Source organism: Varanus komodoensis, unplaced genomic scaffold (genome assembly GCF_004798865.1).
Source record: "Varanus komodoensis strain SLA01 unplaced genomic scaffold, ASM479886v1 scaffold87, whole genome shotgun sequence".
Classification (NCBI taxonomy): domain Eukaryota; kingdom Metazoa; phylum Chordata; class Lepidosauria; order Squamata; family Varanidae; genus Varanus; species Varanus komodoensis.
The window spans coordinates 1,311,680-1,330,537 of NW_025336565.1; the positions used below are offsets into that span (position 1 = coordinate 1,311,680).

Consider the following 18,858-nt stretch of genomic DNA (forward strand, 5'->3'; position numbering starts at 1 on the left):
GGGGGTTGGCTGAGCAGTAGGTAAACATGCAAAAATAAAATGGGCATTTGGAATGAACTAGTCAGGGCTTCTTTTAATGAGCATGATGACTCAGGTGGGTTTGTTGCTGTTTTTGAACCAGGTCGATCGTTTAGCAGGGAAGCCTGTACATGAACTGCCGCAGCGCCTAGGAGGCAGCACTGCCCCGTCTCCACCCGTGCCAGAGAGGGACCCTTCCCAGGTGGACTTCCCGGCGCAGCGCATCCTTCAGCGACGAGCTTCTGCAGACGACGGCTGGCACGCATCGGCTCCTCTCTGCCGGCACAGGCCGCGGCGCTCGCCCTGCGATGATGCCCGGTCCCTGGGAGGCGCTGGGGCTGCCGGGCGGCCTGGTCACCCTGAACGTGGGCGGGAAGCTGTACAGCACCACGCTGGAGACGCTGACGCGCTTCCCCGACTCCATGCTGGGCGCCATGTTCCGCGGCCCGCAGCCGGCCCTCACCGACAGCCGCGGGAACTACTTCATCGACCGCGACGGCAAGGCCTTCCGCCACATCCTCAACTTCCTCCGCTTCGGCCGGCTGGACCTGCCCGAGGGCTACGCGGAGCTCTCGCTGCTGCGGGCGGAAGCGGACTTCTACCAGATCCGGCCGCTCCTGGACGAGCTGCGGCGGGTGGAGGCCGAGCGCTGGCGCCAGCGGAGCAACGCGGTGCTGCACGCCGACGTGGACGTGTGCAAGCGCCGGGTGCACTTCAACGTGCGCCGCGGGCCCCAGAACTATGAACTGAGCGCCTGCTCGCTGCACGTCTTCACGGCCAACGTCTTCTGCACGGACAGGCACTTCCTGGCCCTGCTGCGGAGGCGCCTGAGCCACGCCGACGCGCCCGGCGGCGGCTCGGGGGCAGCGCCTCCCGGCAAGGCCCTGGACTGGTCCCGGAGGGAGCCAGAGCCTCTGAGCCCCTCAGAGGGGGAGCCCAGAGGCGGCAGCCAGGGGGGCCCCGGGGCCGCCCACCGAGGGGAGGGGAGGGGCAGGAAGAGGCGCCTGGACAATGCCAACGGCGAGCCGACAGCCTGCCCAGGCGACTCCGCCGACGAGGGTGCCGAAACCGATGAGGAGGCCGGGGACCGGTCCTTGGAGATCTCCCCCGTGGGCACGGCAGCCTGCCACCACCTGTGCCTGGAGTGGACCCCACGCCCCTCGGAGCTCCCCGCGGCGGAATACGCCAAGCAGCGGCTGCGCTCCCTGTGCGTGGGTGGCCGGGAAGTTAGAACTGCCAGTGGGTTCCTGGAAGAGGTGCTGAAGCTGGCGCTGGCTCAGGGCTTCCGGGTGGACTCGGTCTTCCCCGACCCGGCAGACATCCTGAGCGCCCGTTCCTTGCGCTTCGTCCGGCACTGAAGCGCCGCGCCTGGCGGAGGGCGCCTGTTGACAATCAGCCCCGTCCGAAAGGAGAGGCGGGTTGGTAAGGAAGAGGCGGCACGCACGAAGGGGGCCTGCGGTGGCAGCCCCCCGTGCATCCAGCCCCCGGCCATGAGTGGCGACCCTCTTCTGGATATGGGGGGAGTGTTTCTCCCCGACTCGAAAGGGGTGCCAGCATTCACTTTCTGAACCAAACCTCCCCGCCGGGTGCTCTCCAGGCTTGCGGCCCTACAGCACCCATCCGGCCCCAGCCAGCTGTGGGTGCTCGGTCATCAGACCTGCAGGGAGCTCCACCGGAGGGGGCTGGGCTGAGCGCCGAGTCAAAATCGCGTTAGATTTCTATCCCATCTTTCCTTTCCCCTTGGCAAGGAGTGCCGCCGACTTGTCTGCACGACAGCTCTGGGGGTGGGTCAGGCCGAAAGCCTTTCGTGGCCAAGTGGGGGCTGGAACCAGCCTGGCCGTGCACCCCGTGGTTGCTAACGCGGCTTGTTAATTTCTTGGAGTTATACTGAGGTGTCTTAAAATATTTTCCCCCTTTCCACGGTGAAAACTCCGTCTCTGTGAGGCAGTCGGCCTGAAAGCCCAGGGAAATGTTCCCGTCTTGCAGGAAGCGCCACCCGCATTTCCCTGCTGCTCCGGAGCGTCCAACCTTCTGGGTTCCACTGCGTGTGGGGACAGAAGGCCGAGGAGACCGAGAGGGAGGGAGACCGACTGACATGGCTGCACCACCCAAAGATTGGGAGGGCGCCCCACCCTCAGTGGGTCAAGAGGCCCCAGGCCCTTTCTAAGGTGAGCTGTAACAACGAGGGCCTTTCCCGCCACGGGAAAACCCGCTTTGCGGCCAGAGCAGCTGCAACGGGAGAAGGGCGGACGCTTGGAGCTCAGGACCTGATCCAGGCGCTCTCCTCCCGATCAGGTGGTGTTTAGACCCCACATTTGGTGGAAGATGTCGGAATGACAGCACGCCGGGGTCCTCTTGCAAGCGGGCCCGTGGGTGGTGTCTGCTGGCAGCTGGAAAGCCCCCCTTCGCTCCAAGTAGCGCAAACATTGGCAGTGGCAGCTGAGTTTTGCCGCAGGGGAGGATGGGTGGGTTCTGAAAGGGGGAGTCTGGTCTGATGGAGGGGCGCCCCCCCCCCCCAGACAGGGAAGCCCAAATCTGCACCTCGGGTCTTGGATCAAGGTGTTCCCAGAAATGCCGGCAGTGGAAAGCGCCCATGAGAGCCGTCTGCAGCCCCTGCACACATGTCTGCCCCCCCGCAAGGGGGTGGGGGGGTGAGCTTCCGGCATCGCTGGACCGGCAGCAGGGACACGTTACTGGAGAAGGGCCATTTCCAGGCCTTGGACTAGTCTCTAGAGAGCGGCGCAACCTCCTGGAGAATCCAGAACCCCGAGAGACGCAGGAAAGGTGCTGGAGCCCGGGTGGCGGGTGGCTTGCCCCTGGCGGCTCCCCCCGATCTCCAGGGGGTGGGGTGTGTGGGCGGGTGGGAGGCGGGTGCCCACAGGCGGAGCCTCGCTCGCCTTTCGGCCTGGCGGTGGGTGGAGGGTGGTACGTGCAGAGCGGAGCCAGGGGTTGCCCTGGCCCTCCTTGCCGTGACAAGCCGCCTTTGTCCTCCGGCCGGGCGTGCGAGAATGCTGGCCTTTGTCGTGCCGCTGGTCCAGCGGGGCCGCGGCCTCTCCCCTTCCTCCCCACTTCTCCTCTCCTTTCCCCTGCAGGTTTTGCCAGTTCCCTGCCCCTTCGGCCTCGGGATGCCCCTCTGCCCCAGAGCCCCCTCGGCGTGAGACCCTGCGACGGACGGAAGCGGGCTGCCTGCGGTGGGCTGGGGGCGGGCGGGCATCCCATGGCCTGGTACAGGAGAAAGGGGCACCAGGAAGCGGTCGCCCCCCTGTGGGCACTTCCGTGTGGACAGAAGTGCGGGATCCTCCCAGGGGAGGCCGGAGCGGCGGATTTCCTTGGGTCTCTGCTCCGTGGCTGCATCCTGGTGGAAAATCAGCCAGTGTGTGCCTCCGCGGCTTGGGAATGCGGGGCGGGGTCTTTGCAAGGGATTGCTAATTTGGAAGGGAAAAGAGGACAGCCAAGCCACTTTCAAGCTGACTGAGCTTTGTGATGAACATTGAATAATAATAATAATAATAATAATAATAATAATAATAATAATAATAGCATTTTCCCAGTCCTGTTGTTGCTGGCTTCCGTTTTTCTTTTACAGTTTCCTGTCTGACCGCACTGCACAGCCGGGGTGATGTGGGGGGGGGGCTTCCTCTGGGGGCAGAAACAGCATTCGCCCAGCCTGGCTTCCCTTCCCTAGAGCAGCCTCCCGCAATTCTGACCTGTGTTGGGACTACAAATCCCATAATTCTCAGCGGGCTTCTTGGGTGGGCAGTGGAGGGGAGGGCTGCGTGGGTGGGGTGTTGTACAAGCTGCAGTTGTGTGGAAAAAGCACCCTGCCGGGTCAGGCCGAGGTCACAGAACCCACAAGTGGGAAAGGGGCCGAGGCACTCTCCCGCCCATGTTCCCCAGCAGCGGGAGAACACAGGCAGGCCTGCATGCCCCACAGCCTCCCATCCAAGGGCCATCCGGAGCGCCCGTCTGGCTGCCGGGGCCCCCAGCCTGGGCTTGCTGGGCAGCCCCCCCCCTTTGCCAGGCTCCCGTGCGTTACATGGACGAGCACCTATTTATTTAAAAAATGTTGCATCCCGCCCCTTGCGGTGTCTCGGGGCAGCACCGAGCGGTTCAGTGGGGGCCGTGTGCCGGGCCCCCCCGAAGCAGCCCTGTCTCACCTTCACGGGCTGCCCGTCTGTTCCCAGGCCCAGTGCAAAGTGCCGGCATTGACTTAGGAAGGGCTACGTGCCAGGAGCATGATGGAGCACGTAGTCCCGTATGCCCACGACTGCCTATTCAGGTGGTCACTTCAGGCCCCCCTGTCCCGCCCCATTCGGAGGCTTGGAGGGTGATGGCGAGAGGGCTTTTCCCGTGGGGCCGCCGGAAATTGCTGGGACGCCGCTCCAGGGAAGCGGCCGGACCCTCGCTCGGCGGGGTCAGACCCACAGCGGTCCAGCCCAGCCCTCAGCAACGGGGGCAGCCAGAGGCCGCTGCCGTTCAAGAGGGAGCTCGGGGCTGGGAGGGCGAGTCGGAAAAGAGCCCCCGCCGGCTGCCCGGCTCGACCCTCTCCAGAAAGGCTGCTGTGAGGCTGCACAATCCTCCATTCGGAAGGCGTCCCCGTCCCGCACGGCAGCCGGCAGGGGGCAAAGCGCCTCCCGCTCTCTCCCAGCCAGAGCACAAGAAAAGGGCGCCACAGCCGGTCACAAGCGGGAGCCGTCGGGACTACCCCTCCCACGATCCCCAGCCAGCTAATACACCGGTGCGAGCTGCATGCACACACTGCACAGCAACGCACAAGCACATGTCTCAGCGCATCACCTCGGCGCACTCGAGTGCTCCGTGAAGGGGCGGCGCCACCGAAACGGACCCACGCGGTCCAGTGCCGGACGGGTCCAATGCGGGAGCGCTGCAGGCCCCCCGCAGGCCTCTGCCTCCCCACTGCAGCCCCCTTCGCTGCCCCCACTGCCCCCACCCGTGGGGCGGCAGGAGCCAAGGGGGCTGAGCGTCGGCTGCCTCGCATGAGCGGGGCACTGGGGGGGCAGGGCGCGCCCCTTTTCTGGAGGACGACTCCTGTTTGCGGTAGACACGAGACCCGGGCCCTCGCCGCCAGACGCGCCCTGGCAATAAAGGTCACACCCTGGCAACAAAGGGTGTTTGCTTTGCTTCGCAAAGAGGAGGAAAGGGCACCGGGTGGCCCGGAGGGGGCCCAGCTGCCTGTTTCCGTGAAGGGTGGCCAGGCCTGGAGTTGCAGCCCAGGGCACCCCACTGCGCTGGGATTTAGTGGGCGCTCTCCTGCCCACGATGGACGTCCGGCGGCCGGCAGAAGCAGCGGGGCCTTGCTGGGGACCCCCCCCCAGAGCCCCAAGGCCCCCGGCCCGTGCCCTTGCGATGCCTCTGCCTTGGGCTGCCTTTCAGCAGGGGGGTTATTCTGCCAAAATGGGAATATACTGGCAGGCTTAGAAGGCGTCGGACGGAGCCGCTCCGCTTGGACGCGCTCCGTGTGTGCAGGCACCTCTGCAGCGCACGCCCTCCGGCTCTTCCGTGGGGTTTCGGTTCATCAGGCAGGTGGGGCACCAGGCAGTCACACCACTGCTCAGACCGAGGCCACCCTGCCCTCTCCGAGGCACACCGCCCCGCTGAGTCACCACGCGCCCCGCGGCCGAGGTCTGGCAGGAGCAGGCGGCTTCCCAGCCGAAATTCGGGTTTTGCCATAGCCACGTCCTCCCTTCGGGGCCCTCCTGCCTGTTTCGGGCCCGGCGCTCCCTCCCGCTTGCACACACGCACGCTCGCTCGCACACCCGGCACGCCGGCCCTCGCCTCCAGCCCCTCCCCTGCCTGCTCCGTGCCAGGAGTGGCAAAGGCACAGGTGTGTTTGTGTGTGGGGGGGTTGCCCGCCGCCCAAGCGCCGTGACTGGCTTGAACGGGCCTCGGCTGGGCCACCTCCGACCGGGCCTCACCCTCAGATGCTCCCCGCATCAACAGGCCCCTACTCAAGAAGTCCAACCCCGGGAACCGAGCATGTGCAGAGTGCATTTCTTCCCAGACGTAAGTTCTGTGCCCACGCATGGCACAGAGTGGAATGCAGCGCTGCTTTGCCGGAAGCAGAATCCCAGTTTGAGAGGGGCCCTATGGATAGGCAGCCCCAGACCCAGCTGGGGCAGGGCCTCGTTTGGGGGAGCCCCAGAGGCCGAGGGACCTGGCTCCGGGGATGCCCTTGGGCCTGGTCCGGAAGCGCCCCTGGGGTGGCCGGCAGCAGTGAGGGGTGCCAGGGAGCACCCGGCCCTCCTGCCCCGGTGCACCCGGTGCACCCGTACGGGGGCCGCCCCAGCTGCCTGCCACCCCCAGCCAGGCTCGGGTCGGCTGCCTCAGGCAAGCCATGGGCGACTCGGGGCTGGGGGCCAGTGGGCCGCGCTCCCCCCATAGGCTCCACCGGCCTCCCAGAGCATCTTCCAGAAGGCGGCTTGCTGCTCTTTCCGGAACTAACGGAGCTCCGCCACAGCGGTGGCCTTTCCGAGAGCAGCGCCCGCCCTGCGGAAAGCTCCCACTGTGTTTTTGGGGGGCAGGTTGCAGGGCAGCTCCCGGATGCCTCCCGCGAGTGCCGCTGCACCCGAACTTTCCCAGGCCGGCAGTGAAGCGTCTCCCCCCGGCACCCTCCGGCCCCGCGCGATCCTGGGTTCGCCTCGCCTCACATTATGCCTGGCACCAGAGCTGCTTCCAAGAACGGTGTTGTCACGTGGTTTTGAAATTTTTGTGCAGAACACTTAGGAATAAATACTCCCAGGAAAGGCACGCATCTTTAGGCAGAGAATGCCTACAACTCCCAGCATGCTCCAGCCAGGCAGGGAGGTGGCCAGGATGCCCCCCCCCCCGGCCTAATGGGCATGGCCAGCGCCTGTGCTCCCAGCCACTGAGGCAGGCTTGAGCATCCCATGATAAGCCCTTCTGCAGCTTTTGCGACCGGTGCCTCAATATTTGAAAGTGGCTTTCTAAGCAAATCAACCCTCAAAAATACCAAATATTCTGTTCATAAAGCACAGACAAACCCTATTTCATCTCCTCATGCCTAACCAAAGGTTAAACAAAAATAGCCATCATTCTTTATTTTTTAGATGTGATGGTTGGGACACTCCGGGAGTCTAACTGGAGTATTCTCTTTTAATATAACTTTTACAGTATATATTATTTTAAATTGTACACTGCCCAGATAGCCTGTGAGCGACGGGGCGGGATCAAAATGTAATAAGTAAAATAAGAATGAACATGAATAACAAACAACTGCTGGTTTAAAGTGTTATGTTGACTCCTTTGGAAAGAGCTATGAAATCAGAAGTTCTCATGTTACACTTAAAAATAAACATTGTCCCTTTTAAAGAACGTGTTGGGAAAGTCCAAATAAATCCACAAATAAAACAATATGCTTTTGTGTGCCCTTTAATATAAAAGATGGGAAGGAAAATCAGCCTTCAGCAATGCTAATCATCCACCTGCTTTCAGCCAAGGCAAGCTCCTTGAGAGGAAGCTGCCAGCCGCAGCTGTGGGAGTCAGACTAGATGGCCCAGGAGACCCCTTCTGACTCACTCTGTTTCTATGTTTCCTTTGCAATGTAAACATACCAAGCCAGCTCACACTTTGACTCAAAGTCAAAGTGTGAGTTGGCTTGGTATGTTTACATTGCAAAACCCTGCAAAACCCGCAACATTTTAAACCTGTCCGATTTCTGCAGCTCCTGATTGTCTTTGTTATCTGCTCCTCGAGCCTTTGATGAATCATGATGCCTTTCCTGATGCCTGTCACGATTCCTCAGCGTGTCTGTTTTTCCCCATTGTGCTCGCCTTCTCACCCATTCAGGATCTCATCACTGCCCTGAAACTCTGTACGTGACCCACAACTTATAAAAGCCCCTGTCTGAGCAATGGAAGCTCTTGGACAGTTCGGTTACCAACCACGCTGTCGCTATGTCTCTGTCAGAGAAGAATTCCTGGATTATATAAATGGCTGAAACTTCTGCCAATAAATGGCTGAAACTTCTTGCAATATCTCCCTTCCTTCCTCGTCCCGGGGGACTGACTCTCCTTGTCGGGCCCCGTCATCCCGCCGCTTTAAGATCAGAACCCCAGTCCTCTCGAACGGGCCGCCAAGGCAACTGCTCAGAACCCCGACCCAAAACGAATGCATAAAAGCAGCGGGTTCCAGAATGCGCCAAAGACCCCCGCCTTTCCGGCACCGAGCGGCTGGTGGGACACCCGAGCCCGTCCTGTGCTTGAGGGGGCCCCTCCATGGCCTCTCGGACCCCTGGCACAGCCTCAGCCGCAGCCTTCCTCCTCCTCCTCCTCCTCCTGGCCAGCAGGAGCCCCCGGGCAGGGGGCTGCGTCCACTGCGGCCCACAGTTCAAGAACCTGCGGCTCCGCTTTGCCAGCCTCTGCGCTCAGTACAGGGAACGGTACAACCGGACGAACTGCACCAAATACCCGTGGAGAGGCGGCCTCTCCCCGGATCTGGCCTTAGGTACAGGGGCACCCAAAACAACCAAGCGGCCCTTTCTTTAGGGTTTCGGCCAGGTTGCGCCTTTTCCTGTATTTCTTCTCCCATTGATTTTACCTTGTATTACCTTGATTTTTTCATTTCTCGTCATACAACGAAAATAGGATCGCTTTCTTTGTTTTCTGCGCGGTGTATTTCTCACCCTTTCTACATCCTCTTTGTTGCTGGGACTTGTCCGACTCTACAATTTTTGTATAATCAGACTGTCGGTGATTGGTTCTGCCGTCCATTCACAGGTGGCATTGGGTTTTTTCAAAGGATGTATGAGAATTTTATTCCACTTGCTGCACTTTGGCACAAGTGCAAATCTCCCCAAAATGGGGGGAAAATTCATTTGCAAGTTTGCACAACTTGGGAAAAGCTGGCCTGACGCTTAAGACGTGCGCTGGGGTTTTCTCCAACACCTGAGCTGGGAACTTCTTCTTGGGTGGCCATAGATGCATTGCCAAAAAGGAGACATGCAAAGAGAGAATACCATTTCCATACAGCTTGTGTCTGCTAATTGAAATATATTGGTGAAAAAACAGAGATAATTACTCTTTAATTTAAATAGAAAATTTCTCAGCAGAAGATTGTGGTCAAATGATCCCTCCAGAGGAGTAAAGGACTATTCCCTGGAAAACAGGGCCTGTGAGTGCCCTGGAGGAGGAGCGCAAAGGCAGAGGGTCCTGAACTCAAGAGGCAGTGTGGTACAATGGTTAGGACGGTGGGTCTGGGACTCAGGCCAGGGAGCCAACTGAGTGACTTGGGCCGAGACACAGCCTCTCAGTCCAACCAACCCTACAGGGTGGTTGTTACACTGATAAGCAGGAGGGGGAGGAGGATGTAAATTGCTTTGGGTTCTTTAAACAAGAAAAAGGCGAGATATAAATTTAATAAATTAGAAATAAACAGCCCAGCAAGGCCCGGGCAAGCTGGAAAGCGGGAGGCCCGAATGAAGCCCGGGCTTGCTGTGCTGCAAAACTCACCCCAGCCCCCCCGGAGACTGGCCCCCGGATCCGCCGAGTGGCTCGCCCTCTTCTTGTGGTGACTCAAGACATCACCCACTTAAGGACTGAAAACTCTGCAAAATGGAGCCGGGGTGGAAACAATTCTCGGCTACCTCGTCCTGCAGCCGGCTGGGGATTATGGGAGCTGTCGCTGTGCGCTCTCTGCCCCACCCACCCCGTGTAGCTTGAGCCACGGGATTATTTCTGCCCGGCCGTCATTATTTCCCTCTCCCACCGTTCCGCCTCCAAGGACTGCAGGGCTGCTTCTCCCACCTCACCCTGGTGTAGCCCCCAAGGAGCCTGCGGGGCTGGCAGGGCCACCCAGGGGGTTCAGAGCCCGGGCTTGCCCCGTGCGCAGTTTTCTGTGCAATGCCGGTTCTTCCCGGGGCGGCAGCTCACACGGCCCCCCCGGGTTCCTCTCCACAGACGAGCTGTCCCTGGATCTACTCCTGGAAAAGACGCACCGAGTCTTTCGGGTTATCGGTAAGGCCCAGCTCCCCAGTGGCGCGGTGCGGATTCTGGTGGTTTTGGGACGCGGGAGGCCGCTGATGGCCGATGCTGCTGGGTGCTGCGTGGCGCTCGGCCGGCCTTCGGGAGCCCTCGGCCAGCAGCTCGGGACTGGGGCAGTGGCCCGTTGCCCTCCCGTTGGGGCCCGGGAGAGTCAGGTGGGAGAGGAAAGGGGGCTTGGCCGGCCTGCAGCTGGGATGCCGAACCTGTCGGCCCAAGGGCCGAATTCTGCTCTGGGGCAGCATGCTGGTGGTGGGCGGGGCCAAGTGGCAAGGGGCGGGGCCAAGGGGCGGGGTCATAATACCCGCCAGTCGACGCTTCCATCTCTTCCAGGCAGTAGCAAAGCCGGAGGAGAGCCATTTCAGCCCCTTAGCCAGGGGAGGGGGCAGCCGGAGTCCCTCCCAGCGGGGGTCCCGGGCTGAGCTTCCATGCCCGAGTCCTGGAAAGCCATGGTGGGGCTGCTTTCTTCTTTCCCAGAAATAAACCAAAGCCTTGCTGATTTTCCAAAGTACTGGAACTGGCTACATGAAGTCAAGATGCCGGAGCAGGGCCAAGAAGGTATGGCAAACCACACAGGTATATCCAGGGATTTGGTTGGTCAGGGGCTCCGCCCTGGGACCTGGAAACTGTGGACTATTCTTTTGGAGCAAACATGTCTCTGAGCATGTGCAAAGTACATTTTTCCTCATAAATACTTTCCCTCATCCAGGATGAGGGGATGGCAGACGCCGAACCCTGACCTTGTGACACAAGGGGATGAGACGGGTATCTTCTCATTGGGGGGGGGGGGGCAAGGACGGAGAAAGAGCACTCCCAATTTTCTGAAAGTGCAATTTGCACTAGAGAGCTGCTCAGTCCTGCCACTGATGCAGAGGTGCCTCCAGAGTCCCGGTGGTTGGCCGCTGGCGTCTTCCTGTCCCTCCCTCACAAGAACCCTCTCCCTTTTTCCCCCCCACAGCACTGTGCCCACCTGCATGCCGTAAGTTCTGGGGAAGGGGTCGGGACCCCGGGAAAAGTGTTGCTATGATCCCATCCCATGCTTTTCCTTCCTTGCTGCTTCTCTAAACCCATAACCCGGGACGGTCCCACACACACCGCCAAGCGCCGTTTGAGGCCGCCTGTTCCGGCCAGAAGGGCCTCAAATTCCCGGGCTGCAGGCCCTTTGCGGGCGCCCTGTGCCGCAGCCTGCCCACGAAGAGGCTCTCAACCGCCCAACCCGTAATTAATGGGTTCGGTGAGGCTCCAGCAGCTCCCGCCAGCCGTGCCTCATCCAGCGCCGTTCGGCTGGGGAGCAGCTCCGGCTCGTTGGCGCGACCCTTTTCTTCCAAGCCTCCTTCCTGGAACGCAGGCGGGGGGCTGGGGGGCCTGTCCCCAAGAGCCTCCCCCGCCCGGCGGGCCCTTCCTCCCACGGGCCCCCGCAGGCGCGCCTTCCGCCACGAGACCCCTCCTGGATGGCCCAGCTCGGGAAGGGCAGCGGGGGCGCCCGCCGAAGGACCCCCACCCGCGTGCCGGCCCGGGGCGGATCCTGCAATGCGCCGGGAGGCCCCGGCCCGTGGCCGCGACGGACGCGGCCCATGAGGGGCTTCCCTACGGGCGCTGGACTGAGGGGAGGGCCTCGACCGGTCCTGAGGGCTCCCCCCTCCCTGCCCGCGGCCCTCGGGGTGGGGGGCTCGAGGCACAGGCCGGCCTGGGCCCTGACGCCCCTCCGCTCGACTTCCAGAAGGAGCCGCCTCGGTCTTCAACTGCTCCACCTGCCGGCGGGTGGAAGTGCCCTGCTGGGACCCAAAGGCCTGCTACCCAGGTGAGGGGCCCCCCACGGCCGGTGCGGCTCTGCGGCCCTGCCCTGCCCTGCCCTGGGCCCTCCAGGGTCTGGCCGCTCCGTTCGCCCTCACTCCTGCCTGTTCTCACATCCCTCCCCGCTCTCTGGGGGTATTTGCCTTCCTCCCGCCACCCGCCCGTGGCGGCCTCCGCACCAGCCCCACGCCTCCATTAAGGCCCCCAGCGTGCCGCCCCCTCCGGCGGCCTCGCCCTCCCCGCCTGCCCCCGACACCCTCTGCTCTGGCCCCACAGGAGGCAGTGGCTTGCAGAGAGCCGTCCGGCTGCTGAGCTGCATCTCCGGCTCCTGCCTCTTCCTGGGACTGGTGTCCTGCGCCTTGGAGTGAGTGGGGCTTCGCGGGGCAGGAGGCGGCGGGCACGCTCATCCCGCTCCAGCGCCGAAAGGGCTTCCGGGTGCTGTGCGCCTGATCAGTGAAAGCAGGACTCCCCTGCCCGTGCCATGGGCTCACACTCTGAAAAGATATGGCACAAAAGGAAGAGATGATGGGGAGGGAAGAGGAAAAAAGCAGGGCATGCGGCAAAGGGCGATTCCGTTGCTTCGGGGAGTAATGAAGCCACAGCAGAGCGGGAGGGGCGGGGCAGAGCCCCCTGAGTGAGAATCACTTAGGGTGGCTGCGTGGGCCCTCTGGGACCAGTGGCAGCGTGTCCCTGGACAGCAGCTGCTGGACGTGTCCCGAGTGCAGACTCGCAGGGGCATCTGGTTCGCCACAAGCAGAATCTGGGCCAGACCGGCTGTGGTGACGCTCCGGCAGGACTGAAGATCCTCCTCTTGGTTACTGAAGCCGCGAGCAACCGGAGCGACTCTGCGGGGGCGGGGGGTGGGGGCTGCAAGATCTTTTCACGAAACCCGAACCGCCAGCCCCATGCATGTGCAGCATGTGCTGGGTGGCCTGCGCTTTCCCCATGCGCCTCCGTAGGAAAGCAGGGCCCGGAGCCTGAGGGCAGGTCTTTCTTCTGTCCTTGCAGATTTCGGCTCCGTCCGGGGATCGGAACAGCTTAGGGAGCAGGAGAAGGCCGGGCAGCGATCCCTCGGAGCCTTGTCCTTTGGCCACGAGGGCAGGGAAGATACGAGAGTGGACAGAGGTGGTGCACGAGAGTGCGAGAGGGAGCTCCCCGAGGCCTCTGGCTCACAAGGATCACGTGTGGGCCCGTGGGGGTGTATAAGCAAATGCAAACTTGGAAAACCACAGCGTGGGTGTGAGCATGTGCCGGGCGCACCCTCAAGGTGCCGGACGCGCCTCGCAAGCCCCGCTTGGCTCCGAAGCCCACCCGAGCCACAGGGGCCAGCCCGTTCGCACACTCCCGCAGACCAGCACCTGGGCTTGCAGAGAGATGCCCTGGGTTCCAGAGAGCGGCCCCTGGCACTGCGGCGTGCGGGACAGAGCAGAGCCGGCGAGCGGTGGCAGCGTGAAACGGCCCTGCTTGCTCCAGGAAGCCTCGGGCCAAAGGAAGCACCTGCAGGCTGACCGGTTCCTTCACATTTTTGCAGAACACTTCCTTCCCCCACCCCCCCCGGGGGGGTGTTCTTGCCATGCCCGAGCTGGGGACCCCCAGCATATCAGCTGAATAATATTAGCTTACTACAGGGCAGATCCTGGACGTCGTTAAGCCCTTTCAAGCCCAGTTCCATCGCCTTAAAATTTCGATCGATAACGGAGTGTCAGGTTGTGATCCTAGGGATGTGCGCAAGAGGCGTTTTGATGCGGAGATGTGCTGATGCACAGACAGCGGCCAAAATGGCGGCCGCCACACACAGGGAGGCAGGCCACCTGGAGAGGCGCATGCCTTTCGGTTCTGCCTTCTCTGCAGTTCTCATGTTACGATCTCACATCTGGATCCTCTTCCATGCTGAGAATTTCTCCAGTCTTAAGCTTTGGTTGCAGTCCAACTCCTCCAGAGGGCACCAGGTTGGGGAAAGTGTGCCTGAGCCAAGATGCTGTCTTTATTCTCCAAGAAGAGGGGGTGTGTGTGTGTGTCTGCGGGGGGGGGGGGGGGGGGGGTAGTTTCGCTTTTCATATGCCAGGCTTGGCCCCTCAAGGGCTGCCCCCCTCATGCCAGCATACACAATTCCGGACTCCATCCCGCTTAATCAGAGGCAGGAAAAACACAACCAGACCAGGCATATTATGGGTTAAGGCGGGGGGGGGTCCTCCTCTTAGCTTTTCATTAAGAAGAGCTCTGTTTTTTAATCTGCAATCAACGCCATTATTAGCTAATCAGGCTGATTGAGCAAGGGAGCGCTTTGAGGTTCCCACTCCGGGGTCTGTTTCTGAGAAGCGCTTTGGCGTTCATGCCAAGGAGCGTGGCCAGGGCTCTTCCACGCGTGGCCACAAGGGGGCGCCTCGGGACCCGCCCCGCCCCTCGCCCCCCAAAGGCGCTCTTGACGGGTTCGCACTCGGCTCCGCGAGCTGCAAGTCGCTTTCCAGAGGTGCCAGCTGCACCTCTCCGCGTGGAAGCGCCCGCCTGCAGTTCGAGGCCCATTCGCGCCTCAGTGATGCAAACTGACCGGGCTTTGCATGACAAGGAGAGGCCACCTCTTTTCAAAATAGCTTCGGGGAAAGAGCTCCCGATCCCAGACAGACTCACCAAGGAGCAGCCCGTGCCCCTAAGCATGCGCAGAGTTCCTTCCTCCACTGCCGGGAAACCAGCGCCACACGCGGCCCTTGGGTGGCTGGAGACATTCGCGGAGAAGCTCCGGGTCGGGCGAGGGCTCTTCCTGGGCCAGCGGAGCCCCAGCACCGGCCTGGCGAGCCAGGAACGACCCGAGAAGAGCCCTGTGGTCCATCCCGGGGGCCGCTTTGCGTCTGGCCCGGTGGGAGGGCGAGCGGGTGCCCGGGGCCTTCTGTACCTCCCAGCGCGAGAAGCCAGCCCGCTGCATCTACCTGGCCCGCCCAGGTGAGCTGCTGATAGGGAGCGGGGAGGAGCCTCGACACCCACCTGGCTGCGGCTGCCGGTCCGGGGCAGGAAGAGAGGAAAGGCAACGGGACGAACAAGGAAAAGGACGAGGGAGCCGCCTCCGCGCCCGAGGCCCCGCACGGACCCCTTCGCAGAGGTGAGCGGCACGGCAGAGCCCCCCGAGGCCCCCCAGAGGAGCTGCTGCCTGTTCCTCGGAGCCCCCCCTGCTCGGCTTCTCCCTCGAGTTCCTATGTCGCCTCTCACTTTCTCCCTTCCTGTTTTCTTCCGCCCTTCCGCTCACAGCCGCACACCTGTGATCGCGGGTCACCTTTTGAGCCGCCCTGGTGCGGCTCATCCCTCTGACTCCTTTCCCTGAGGACAGTAGCATCCCCCCCGCGCCCCCAATCTCTCCTTTAATGATCATTGCACCTCCTTTCAGTCCTGCTCTCTCTTGTATTCTCTTCTCTGGAAAAGCCTTTCTTCACGCAGGAAATTCTCCAGGTTTTGCTCACTTCTGAATGGACTTCCTGGGGATTATTAGTCAGGAAAATTAATGTCTGGCACTTCAGTCTTCGTGCGAGGGAGAAGCTTCCGGACCTTCCCCCCTACGGGGAGTCCTCACAGCGACTCCCAGCCTTTGACCCATGCTTTCGCTGCAGGGCCACAAGACGCCCTGAAAGAATTAGGTGAACCTGGCTTTCTCCCAACAAGCACAAAATGCTCTAAAAACGACACTATTCCGCCCAGGACCCTGCTTTCTATATTTACACGTATTTTTGATTCTTTCCGTGGCAGTTTGACTTTCGGAGGTGCGCTCTGTACTGCGGTTCATCGGTGTTCCCATTTCACAGATGGAAGGAGCTAAAGGAGGCAGGCAGCGACTTGCCCAAGGCAGGCCAAACCTGAGGCCAGAGCAGGGCTGGAGACGCGCACAGGCCGCCCTCTGGACTGCGCTGGTGCCTCTTTGCGGCGCCAGGAATTATTTTGCTCGCGGGTGGCCGTGTGCACCGTGGCAAAAGGGGGGTGCCACAAAACTGCTAAAATTGTGGGGTGGGGAGTCTTCTTATATACATATGTTTGTATCTGCCAATTTAAAATCTTTGCGAAACCTGCATCATGTCACCCACTAGCAGTAACATAAGGGGATAGAAATGCTAGAAGCCTGCTTAAACATTATTAATTAATTAATTAATTAATTAAAACATTTCTATGCCGCCCCATTCGCCGAAGCCTCGGGGCGGCTCATGTTAAGACTCTAGTATGATTTGCAACTAAATGTAAAAGGTTTGAAGGCTCAAGCCTTCCCCAAAACCACAACCTCTGGCCCGAACATCTGGGTCCTATTTGGTCAACGTTTCTCAGAGGTGAGGGGACGGCGCTCTGCACATGTGCAGAGCAGAGGTGAATTCTGGGGATATTTTCCAGTAGGAATGGCCGTCTTTAGGAGTTGGGGGTCTAAATGTGCATTAAGGGGGAAAGGCCCAGGAAAGCCCAAGGTAGGGGTGGGGAATGGTACCCCGGCGTGGAGGTGGTGCGACGGCACAGGGAGAGGGGAGTGCAGAGGGGCTGGTTGTCACATGATATGGGATTTGCGACTGGATGGGATGGAGGAGGGAAAGGCAGAATTTGACGTGGGCAAGCTTGTCAGCAGCCTTCCTGGGAAGACCAGCAGAAGGGCGCTGCAGGATCAGGTCTGGCACCTCACGAGCAGCTCCCTCCCGCCCATGTTCCCCAGCAACCAGTAAACACAGGCACGCTGCTCTCCCACTGGAGGCAGCGTGGCGCTCTCAGGACAAGCGGCCCAGGCAGCTTTCTCCTCTGAGGATCAGGATCAGGCCAGTCCCGTGGGGGCGGGGGGGCTTCACGACTTCTGCGGAAGTGAATTGCAGAGTTTGTCTGTTGGGACAGGAAGGACTTCTTTGATCTGTCCTGAATTCCAGTTTCTCCCAGTATCTCTCCTGCTTCTTCCTCCCACGACGTGCCACAGAATATGAAAGGCAGAACTCACTGCAACGTTCCCAAGCGAGGGATAAAATCCAGCTCAGCCATCCTTTCGCCTACGAACATTTGCAATATCAGAAAGCTGTCCGATTTTGTTCTTTCAAAGCCCGTGGCTCGTTCAAAACGGTCCGGGTTGAATGTTGTTGCTTAATCTTGAGCCAGCCGTCCCGGCAGAGGCACTGGGCCCCGGCCAGCTGAGCTCTGTGGGCACCCCCGACTTCGCACCCACAGCCCCTCGGTGCGCGGAGAGAGCGGCTTCCCGCGAGGGTCCGTTGTCCAAAGGACCGGGGAAGGGGGGAGGACGCCCCCCTTTTCCTGGCCGAAATGTGGGCGCCTCTGCAGGGCACGGCACTCACTCTCCAGGCTGATACAGTCCTTGCAGGCACCGGATGGATGGCGGGCCTCGCCCCCCCCACCGCGACTGGAGCCCCCCCACCCTTCGCGCTACAGCAGGGCAGGGAAGTGCCACACGGCCCAGGAGGCCGAATCGATGCACCTTCCTTTGGGGCCGCACCTGCAAACCAAATCCTGGCTGTGTCTTGGGAGGGGAAGAGGGGGGAAGCCCATTCACATCCCCTAGTGCCCCCCCCCCGTCCCTTTCAACGCTGGCCTGGTGATTTTATTCCCAGCATCTTGTCAATATTTGCTCTGGGTTTGGACTTTGCCGGTGTCCCGGGCTGGCCTGGAGAGGTGCTTTGGGCAGCAGCAACTTTGGCCAGGCTGATCCCACAGTGGGGGTGTCGGGGGGGGGGGCGCTTTGGAAGGGAAGGCATCGCAAGCGGAGCGGCCTCCTGCCACCCGTAGGATCCTGCGCGCCGCCCTGGGCGCTTCGGGGATGGGGAACATGCAGAAAGCGCAACCGAAATGCTTCGGGGGCTGGAGCGCGCCCCTACCGGGAGGGGCCGCAACCACTTACGCCGCTTCGAGAAAAGGCGCGGGGCAGACCGGATGGGGCGTGAGGCAGCAGAGCGGGCGACGCCCGCACGGCGGGGCCCCCGGGGGGCGGCGCGGGGCAGGCGAGAGGGGGCGCCGTCGGAGGCGCGGCGTGCGGTGGCCGCCAGCTCGGGGGCTCCGGAGGGGGCCGGGCGACTTCGTGGAGGGGAGTGGGGGGCCGTGCCGGCGTCAGGGGCGGCGTGCTCGTCCCGGGGGCCGCCGGGGAGCGAAGCCCCCTCGGAGAGCCCCTCGCGGACCGGTGCTGCGCCCGCCTGGCTGCCCCGGAGGTGGCTCTGCCCCGGCGGGCGCGATCGTCTCCGCCGGCCTGCTGGAGACGCGGCGCGCAGTGGGCGGGTGGGCGGGCGCGGGACGGGGCCGAGGCGGCTTCCCCGGGTGAATGTCCGCCTGCCAGGAAGGCGGGCGCCGGCTCGGCTCGGCTCGGCTCGGCTCCCTCCCGGGCCCGGCTCCCCTCCCCTGCCCGAGGCCCGGCGCCCGGTCCGGAGCCTCGCTGCTCCCCCCGCGGCTCGGGCGGGACGCGGCCCAGCGCAGCGCGTCACTCGCCCCCCGCGGCTGCTCTCCGGCCCCGGGGCGGCCCGGCGGGGCGGGCAGAGCAGCGCCACGCGGGGGCAGTGGCCTCCAGGCCCCCCCGCCACGAGCCTCTGGACTCCCCGCCCGGGTGCCTGGCTCCAAGGCGCCCGTGGATGATGGGGCGAGCCGCTGGTTCCGCCCGCTTCTGTCATTTGCCGTGACGGCGCTCAGCTTCCCTGCTCCGCGGCGGTTCTGCCGGGCAGCGCGGTCAGCGCACAAGTGCCGCGCGCCGCAAAGCGGTGGGCAGGGCAGAGCCCGGGGCCGTGCCCACGCAGCCTGCCCGCCGGGCCCCCCACCGCCCAGCCGCCTCGCCCGCCGACTGGATCCTCCTCGGGCAGGACCGGTTCTGCCGGATTATCCGTCCTCCTCTTCGCCCGCCTCTTTGACGTTTCCCCTCGAGCCACGTGCACGGGGGTGGGGGGAGGCAAGCGACCCTTACGCACCTGGGATCGGGGCCCTTGGAGGCCCAGCCCGGACCGAGGCGCAGCCTGCGGGAGAAAGGCCCCTGCGCCTGCGCTCCTCCTGCAAGCGGTGCCTCGTTCTTCCCAGCAGGGCGCCTGTGCTGTGAGCA

General features: G+C 62.4%; 1 protein-coding gene across 2 annotated transcripts; it reads left to right on the forward strand.

Moving 5' to 3' along the window:
- Positions 1-329: 329 nt before the first annotated feature.
- On the forward strand, positions 330-1,376 carry KCTD11 (potassium channel tetramerization domain containing 11). Of its 2 annotated transcripts, XM_044417176.1 has the most exons (2): positions 369-854; positions 1,095-1,376. In XM_044417176.1, the coding sequence occupies exons 1-2, from the start codon at positions 441-443 to the stop codon at positions 1,374-1,376; spliced, it is 696 nt and encodes a 231-aa protein (XP_044273111.1). In that variant the 5' UTR covers positions 369-440. The 2 variants fall into 2 exon arrangements, with proteins under 2 accessions (XP_044273110.1, XP_044273111.1); XM_044417175.1 differs by having other exon boundaries at positions 330-1,376.
- Positions 1,377-18,858: the final 17,482 nt, after the last annotated feature.